At 47.4% G+C, this 9,044-nt stretch overlaps 1 protein-coding gene across 6 annotated transcripts in view; it reads right to left on the bottom strand.

Moving 5' to 3' along the window:
* The window catches only part of NAXD (NAD(P)HX dehydratase), a 49,721-nt gene extending 42,126 nt beyond the window's left edge, over positions 1 to 7,595 (bottom strand). Inside the window, exons 1-4 of one of the 6 annotated variants that reach the window (XM_027888674.1) lie at positions 7,510 to 7,591; positions 5,606 to 6,195; positions 4,009 to 4,380; positions 419 to 569 (exon numbers count right to left, since the gene is read on the bottom strand). In XM_027888674.1, coding sequence (XP_027744475.1) covers positions 419 to 569; positions 4,009 to 4,380; positions 5,606 to 6,176 — 1,094 coding nt within the window. In that variant the 5' untranslated portion in view covers positions 6,177 to 6,195; positions 7,510 to 7,591. The other 5 variants (XR_003571742.1, XM_027888677.1, XM_027888676.1 and 2 more) reach the window with 5 other exon arrangements.
* Positions 7,596 to 9,044: the final 1,449 nt, after the last annotated feature.

A 9,044-nucleotide genomic window follows, 5' to 3' on the forward strand; every position in this document is an offset into this window, starting at 1 on the left:
GTTACTCCAGTACAAAAAACAAGTTATTGACACAATCTAGCAAACACCACAATTTATCAAAATAAAAAGGGCACAGTAAGAAAATATTCTATTCCTGACTTAAAAGACCCACTTCCCAGGGTACAAAAATATATTAAACAAATCAGATGTGCCACTGTCTACTTATTCTATAAAGACATAGAAGGTAGACACAGATACAAACAGCATATTAAGTTCCACTCACATTCCGCACCAAGATTTTGCAACACATCTGCAAGAAAACATGTTCTTTCCTAAGCATGCATGGTCATGATGACGGACTAGTAAAGCTCCCTGGAAAATGCTCATGTTTTAAATGTGAGTTTGAATGGGTTCTACAGGTTCTTATGACATCCTCAAACTCTCTGAGAAGCAAACCCCAAATTTCTATTTAACTTACTCTCGACATCCTCCAACAATGCCTATACGACCATCTTGACCTTTATGCTTTTTCCCTGTTAGAGGAGGGATAACATTGCGCACCAGTTGAAAAATATTCTCCATATCCTTTAGAGAGTGTGTTCTGTGCAGTGAAAAAGATCTCTCTATAACTGAAAAGAAGAAAATAAGTGTTAAAGTATGATCTTTCTTAAACTACCAAGCATTTCTTTTAAGCACCCGTGAACACTAATAAAATCACACAAAGATATACAAAGTGACATACATCTGAAAACAAAATGCCTTGTCACTTAAAGGCTTTTAAAACAGTCAGTAACTAGGGAAGAGGATGATGTTAAAAATTAATTTAGGATCTGATGCAGAGAATATGCTCACTGACTGTTCGCATTCCTAATTTAGGGCTCAGGCAGAGAAGGAAACAAAAACCCAGAACAGTTATATGAACATTTTGTCACTAGAAATACCATCCTAGTTCAGCCTGAAATCACTTCCATAATTAAGCTCAACTGAAATAGGTACACTTGGCAGGGACTGAACACATCCAGACACAGAGCAAGCACAAAGCAACTAAAACCAAATTTTAAACGTACACCCTACCTTACATTTCGTTTCCCCTTAAAGTCTTCCACTCTTAGCAGAATCAGGGCCTATCTCTCTGCTTTTTTATTTTGGTAGGCGGTTACAAAGCATAGTGGAAGTCTTTCTGCAAAACTATAATCCAACTCACTAGATGCAAACATCACAAATACCACACAAAGATCATTTTTAGCTATAATACAATTCCAGATCTCTGATGCAAAACTACATGTCAAGCCACATACTAAAACAACTGCACACTCAGAAGGCTATATACCAAATTACTGTTTCAAAAGGCTACAAAAATTTAGAAGAGAAAAGTATTTCAACAATTACAACTAGAGAGAATTAAGACATTTACCTAACATGAGACAAATGTGAAGATCAGTACTTCTTTCAACCACATGTTAACTATAAATTGCAGCAAATACACTAATAGAACAAGTTCTTATATTTCAACTAAGGTCCTCATTAACTGTACGATTCTGTTCAGAAGAGCAGTTTATTTGGATGTTAATAATAATGTCCTAGACCACAGTCATGCTTATTTTCTTTTTTACAGATCTTCTATAAAGCTTTCAAGAAAATGCTATACAATGTAACATAATTATGTAGAAAACAACTCCCACGATATTCCTTATTTTCTGCTGTATAAAACTCGGTAACCCCACCTCCCAACTCCAAAATACAGAGGAGGAAAAATAGGAAAGAAAAAAAAAAAGAAAAAAGAAGAAAAACTGTTCCAACAGTTTTGGGCATAATAATGGGGAAAAAATGTAACAAACAAGAAAATTCCACATCTGTGTGCTATCAGCAAAAAGCATCTTTTTCTCTGTCTTCCACAGGATCTAAACCTAAACCAGACAGGCTACTCTTCAGTAATAAAATTTCTTTGGTGTTCAATAACAATAAATACTCTTGGCTGATTTTTTGCTTTTAAAAATCTTGTGTAATACAGACATCCCACTCCTACCGAGACAAAGTTAAAAAGGGGGGGAAAAAGGAAAGAAAATAAATTAAAATAACAGAAAAAGAAAAAAAAACCACCAAAACCACAACCTGTTTTGGACTATGGCCAAATTAGCATTGCAGTGAGCCAGAGTAGAACAAAATGCTCGTCTCCTCGGGAAATAGGGCAGATTATTTTCTTTAAACTACACTTCATACACCTGCTGGTTTTCAACCACACAAGAATATAATATAGCTTGTAACCCCTAAAGTGTAATGTTGTTAAGAAGGCCCTTCATTTCTTTGTTGCTGTTTTTTGTTTATATGTAAATAGGAAGCGACTGCATAATAAATGGAGAGAAAACAGAGAATTATGCAAAAAGCAATTCTTAAAAGAGCCCTACCCTACCTACAGAATCACTAAGGCATATTCAGCTATAAACAGAAATCTTAATTCCTTAAAAGATGTGTTGCCTGAAGCATTATGTTCACATTTCAGTATAAATGCTTTGTTACACCTCCACCAATTACAAGATCAGAATCCTGAGTTGCTCTTGCTACAGTTAAATAAACATAATGCATTTCTGCACAGTGCAACATGACTGTATACTGACATGATGAAATCCAGCAAGAAAAACTGAACTTTAGTTTCGAGCCATTAGGGATAATTAAGCTCTCAGGAAAAACCTTTCAGAAGTAATGGTAAGGCCTTGTAGGTACCATCACCCCAGTCTAGAACCTTAAATGATTTCCAGAGGGATTTTTCTAAAGCCCTCCAGTTGTCCTTTTAAAAGTCAAAACATTTAAAACACTGAATCTATTTGTATGTTGTAATTAATCTAAGAAAGTCTGCTGCCACCAAGAAATGCTATAGACCAGCTATTCACTCAAGAAGAAACACAACCAGATCTGCCAGCCTAAATCCTCAACAGACCTAATCACCCAGTCTCCTATGCATTTTACCAGAAAACACAGTACGTAATGCAGAACTGAAACGGCTGCAAGATCCTCTCAGGACTCAGAGAATGCCCATTAGGATCTGGCACGCCAGATTATTTTTCAGCACTGAGACTGGGTTGTTTGTTTATTTGTTTTCAAACTACACTTTTTTCCTTCCGAGCAGTGTGAAATTCAGCATTAGAACAGAGTAAGACTTGTTTCATTTCCATGTGGCAGGCTACAAACCACCAAGCCCCAACCTGACTAGTTCCAGCACTGAGAGCATCCCTGACTTCCTCCTGCTCTAGCAGTCTACCTCCACATGGAAAGAGACTACAATAAAGATAGATGCCAAAGACTCACGGATCCTGACAAGTCAGCCCGTTAACGACCAGCTTTTGGCCCACACATAAGGTAAATAAGGAAAAGTCTGTGCATAGATACCAATTCTTGAGCTAATGCTTTGCCTTTTTCTTTAAAGTAAATTCAGATGCCCAAAGAATTTATAAAGGAGCTGGTGCTGAAATAAAACAAGCAAATATTTTCATCTTCTATTACACCTCCTATAATAAGAAATTTGATTAATTGGTAAGATCAGAATTTTGTTGTAAAAAAAATTGTTTTAAAGAATATAGATTGTAACATCTGACTTACTTCAGTGTAGGCAAAACTTTTTTTTCCCAGCCCTGAAAAACCATATGCACAGCCTTAACTTCATACACTGGGTTATGCTTGATAACTTCAAGCAGAGCACCAGCAAAATTTCTGCTACAAAGCACCTAATGTTTCTAGTAGCTTTCACAATTGTGCTATTTGCCTTTTATGTATAAAGCTTCCCCTAACTTCACCAAGATGTGAACATGGAAAGAAGTTCCCAATGTTTACAGTGTTTGAAAGGTATGATTTTGCTCATTAAAATTTGTTGTAACTAATGTACCTGTATTAAATAACCAGTACAAAGGTATGAATGACGATTTAATTTCATTTCTTTTATCAGACAGACACCTTCACCACAATATTAAATGATTCCAATTAGCTTTTATTTTCAAAAGCTGCTTACTACCACTGCTTTCACACAGAAGTATTAAAAAAACCCCTAGCTTTTATTTATGCTGTAGAAGGAAGTACCTATCGGTGGAGAAAGTGTTGTTGTCATAGCATTATAATTAAAGTTATCCGCATATGAACGATGGTTCGCTCTCCGAGGTGGACTTGTTGGTATAGACTGTGACCTTTGTGATACTGTAGAAGAAATTCCTGCCAACATCTGTCCCAACATCTGTAACATCTGGAGTTCTCGAGCATGCTCAGCTTCCCGACGCTTGTCCTCAATTTTGAGCCTCTGCTCTTCAAATCTGTAAAATTTCTCATCTGTATCCATGCTCTGCTGCAAGAATTTTTCCATCATTTTATCCAATGTTAAATTTGTATGGCGCTTTTTTGATCTTTTGGGCTGATTGAGAGGTGGGGTAATAGTTGGAGCATTGACTTCTTTAAAGCCTAAAGCAAGGAAAGAAACAATTATTTTTCCGATGAAAAATAATTTTCTAAGAGGAAAGCAGCAAAATATTTCCCTACAAGATATGCACCTAATGCGCCACAAAGTTGTTCCACTTTTTCAATGTGAACTTATTTCAGATATTTCTATTTCAGAGTACTAAAGCAAAAAGACAAACTTCCAAAAAAGTTGCAAAGGTAACACAAAAATCATATAGAGGCATCTTTTAATTGTTGTAGTACTAAACTTCAACAATAGGAGTCTTTTTGATCTTCTAAAAAGGTTTAAGTGAAGGCTATTAAATAGTATAGCCTCATTTGTGTATTCCAAGTAATTACATTAATCTAAATTGAGTTTCAGTCTGTTGGCATTCTAGATTTGCATTTCAAAAGAACATCAGTGTAAACAACTCTTTGATGGGGTTTATGTGTAAAAAGAAGGTTGGTTAAACGTCAACCAATTGGCTGATTCCTCAGTGATGTCAACTTCTGAAGACAGGTTCATGTTCGTATTAAAACCTCCGCACTAATCTAGATTTAAAACAAACAAGTAACACTTTCCCCGCACCTCCGCAACACACATGCGGAACGGAGGGTAAAGATCGAGCAGGGAAAGACAAGCTTTATCGAAGTGCTGCTTCTGTCCGCAAGGCCACTAAAGTTAGAAGCAGTGTTTCTGAAACAACGCATGCAATTATTACGTAAAAGCACTCCGCTAGCTTTCTGACCCATCTGCGACAATAAGCAGATTTTTCAGGTATTATCGTCATCATCGTTTTAATACCGATTAGCAAAACTGCACACAGCCTGCAGTGAACGGGAAAATCCTCCAGCGAGAAGAATGCTTATTTTCTTGTACAGTGCTACCTGACACTTTGTCTCGATAACCTCTGTGCTAGTTTTCCACCGGTTTCCAAGTGATAAATCCGATAAAAACTCCCTAGGGCCCCTGTCCGCAGCATCTCCCCCTACCCGCTGTGCTGCATTTACAGGACCCGCAGCCGCCCGCTCCCCTTCCGGGCTCCCCAGATCACGGGAACGCGCAAGGTGCAAGGTCTGAGGGGAGGCAGGGGCGGATTTCGGAGCGCAGAGGACGGGCCGGGAGGGAGGAGGGTAAGACAGAAGCCAACCGAAGCGCTCTAGTTGGGGAGAAGCGCCGGCAGTGGCACTGCGAGAGCCCGCGGGGTGAGAGGAGGACACCCGGCGCCGGAGCCCCCCGGCTACTCACCATCGCCCGGCGGCACAGGGATGGCGAAGGACGGGCACTCCACCTTGATGGGGTGGTCGGCGTAGGAGGAGCACTCCCCGGAGTCCTCGGTGAAGTTGTCGCGGGGGGACTCCGGCCCGGCTTCCTCGTCCAGCTCGCCGTCCAGGTCGCGGCTGTTGTGCGGCGTGCCCGGCGTGGGCGGCGCGGGGAGCGGCCCCGCGGGCGGCGGGACAACCTCTGGCGGCGCGGCCAGCGCGGCCAGCGGCTCGGGGGCGCCCTCGGGCCCCCCCCGGCAGCTCAGGATCCGGTCCATCTCGTCGTAGTACTTGCATATCTTGCGGGCGTGCCCGTTCTTCTTCAGCCCGTCCCGGGCCTGGTAGTACTGCCGCTTGAGGCCCTTGATGCGGATGCGGCACTGCTCGGGGGTGCGCTCGAAGCCCAGCTCGGCCAGGCGGCACGCCACGTCCCGGTACACATGGCTGTTCCGAAAGTTGCCGTCCAGCGCCGACTGCACGTCCGCCTCGCCCCAGATCTCCAGCAGCGCCCGCGTCTCCAGGTCCGACCACAGGAAGCCCCGCGTGTTCGTAATCATCCTTGGCCGGCCGGGGTCACTGCAATGGCCGCGCACCGGGGAGAGGGAAGGAGGGAGGGAGGGAGAGAGGGAGGGACGGAGGGGGCGGAGGAGGGCGGCGGGGAGGAGGGAGGGGGTTTAATGCCCGCACTCGGCTTTCCCAGGGGGCGCCTACGCCAGCCCTGGCAGCCGCGGTGCGCCGGGAAGCGGCGGAGAGCCGGGCCCCGGGCCCCGCATCCCGGCCACCGCCGCTCGCAGCCCGCACGCACGCAAACAAAACTTTCCAGGAGCCGCTTTGCGCTGCGGGCACCTGCAAGAGGAGGGGCGGTGAGGTGGAGAGAGGGGAAAAAAAAGAAAAAAAGGCACCTTCCCGACTCGCCCCCTCCAAAAGCGATGAGGATAAACAAAAAATAACAACCGGACTGCCGTCGCGGAGCCGTAGCCCCCTTCCTCTCCCTCGCTCAGGCAAGCATCCGTGCGCGGCCGCTCCCCCGCCCCGGGCTCCGCCGGGAGCGGCAGGACGACGGCGTTAGCTGGACTTGGAGGCCCTGCTCATCACAGTGCGCCTGCCTCCCTCCCTTCCTCCTCCTCCTCTTCCCTCCCTTCCCGCCGCAGTGGAGCGCGATCTCTGCACACGCTCACACACACACACACACATACACACATAGGGCGCTGCAGCTCGGCGCCTACCTCACCCCCGCACACCGCCTCGCCGGGCCGCGCCGCGCCAGCGCGGGCAGCGACATCGCTGCGCCCTGCCCGCCGTGTCACCCAGCGGGGCGGGCCAGGCCGGCTCCCTCCCGCACCCGCACCGGCGCACACAGCGCGGCAGCGCTGCCCCTGCAGGCCGCCACAGCACCGCGTTGCAGCCGGCGCCGCCCGCAGGCCCGCGGGGACCCGGCAGCCGCTGTCCGCGGCAGCCCCTGCGGCGGTGCTGGGGGTCGGGTCTGTGAGCGCTTCCCCCGCCCCCGGCCGTCCCTCCGCGGAGCAGGTGAGCGGCCTGGCCGGCCCCCGAAGCAGGCGGGGGTGGGCTGCATCGCGCCGGGAGCCGCTACCGCCCCTTCGCTTTGGTTTCGCTCTCCGCGGGAGCGTCACGGAGCCGCTTCCCTCCCGCTGCCCGGCCAGGCGGCCTTTCCTTCCGTGAGAAACACCCGCCGCCCGCCGGCTCCGGCGGCCCCCGGCCCGCACCCTCCCGGTCCCCGCCCCCTGCCCGCCGGGGTCGGCGCTCGGGTGTTTGTACCTTCTTCACGCCGCAGCCAGAGCGCCACGGCCAGCACGGCCAGAGCGGCGACAGCGCCCCGACCCCACATCCTCCCGCGGGGCAAGCAGGGCCAGCTCCGCGCTCTGCTCTTACCTCGGCACAGCGCGGGGCTCCGCACACCCGCCCAGCGCGCACAGCTCATCGGCCCTGCTGCGGCTTCCGCCTCCGCTCCGCGCCGGGCAGGGCTCCGAGGGCGGGCGCGGCCTCCCGGCACCGCTCCGCGCCTCCCCGCGGGCTCCCCCGCGCCCGGCGCAGCCACTACCGGGAGGGGCTGGCTCGGCTGGGGAGGGGGGAGCTTGGAGCGCCAGCCACTTTTGGGGCTGCCTTCCCGGCCCGTTTAAGCTGCTAAAAACTCCTTGGAATTTACCATTTATTGCTCCCAGCATTTAAAACTCTTCATTTAAAACTCTCGCCTCTCCAGGCGTTTCTGAGTGTGATTTGCTTCTAAGCTGCTGTTTCTAGTTCAGATGCATCATTTGTCCCTGTACTCTGCACTTCCCCTATACTCAACAGTGGTGAGGCCATATCTCGAGTACTGTGTCCAGTTCTGGGCCCCTCAGTTCAGAAAGGACACTGCTGGAGCAGGTCTGGAGAAGGGCAGTGAAGCTGGTGAAGGGTCTGGAGCACAAGTCCTATGAGGAGTAGCTAGGGAACTGGGGTTGTTTAACCTGGAGAAGAGGCGTCTCAGGGGTGACCTCGTCACTCTCTACAGCTACCTGAAAGGAGGATGTAGCAAGGTTGGGGTCAGCCTCCTCTGGGCAACAAGTGACAGGATGAGAGGACATAGCCTTAAGCTGCACCAGGGCAGGTTTAGGTTGGTCATTAGGAAGAAATTTTTCACAGAAAGAGTGATTAGATATTGGAAGGGGCAACCCAGGGAGGTGGTGGAGTCACCCTCACTGGAGGTGTTTAAGGAAAGACTGGATGTGGCACTGAGTGCCATGATCTAGTTGACATTGTGGTGTTCAGTCTCAGGTTGGACTTGGTAATTCCAGAGGTCTTTTCTAACCTAATTGATTCTATGATTTTATAGCACTAGTAATATTTTCTTTTACTTTAAAACACACCAGAGCTGATATTCACCATCTGATACTCACCTCTGGTCCTATGGCACCTGCTTAATCGTCAGAATTCATCAAAATGCAGCATCACACAGGAAAAACTTACCAAGATTATATGCAAGAGAAATTTGAATCATTTTTTTTAAAGCTCAAAACAGCTGCAATTTCTGCTCTAGACTCCTGGGTATTTCAAGGAAAAGTGTGTTTATTAATTCATAAAAGCTGTTAGCCAAACTACAGCAATAAAACATCAATGTTTCGATCAATATTTTGGAGGGATGAAGACAGACAACATTCTCCTTTACTATCCTGTGTTATATGTAGGCTGTGGTCAAACAGACCTGCTGGTTTTACCTGGACCAAACCCAAGCAGGAGATATTTGTGTCCTTCAGCTTCGGAAGCATCACCTTGAACAGCCATGGGGTATGCAAACTACAAGATAGACCACCTGAGCTTTTAGTAACCCAGGTTAAACAGTAACCCAGGTTCCAGAGCAGGAACTTGGAGGCCTGACAAGTTTGCTGTCAGGTATTAACTTGTTCACTGAGAAGTTACTCCTCCATAAG

Source organism: Empidonax traillii, unplaced genomic scaffold (assembly GCF_003031625.1).
Source record: "Empidonax traillii isolate 1590-97213 ecotype Southwest subspecies unplaced genomic scaffold, ASM303162v1 scaffold244:size1524873, whole genome shotgun sequence".
In the NCBI taxonomy this organism is placed as follows: domain Eukaryota; kingdom Metazoa; phylum Chordata; class Aves; order Passeriformes; family Tyrannidae; genus Empidonax; species Empidonax traillii.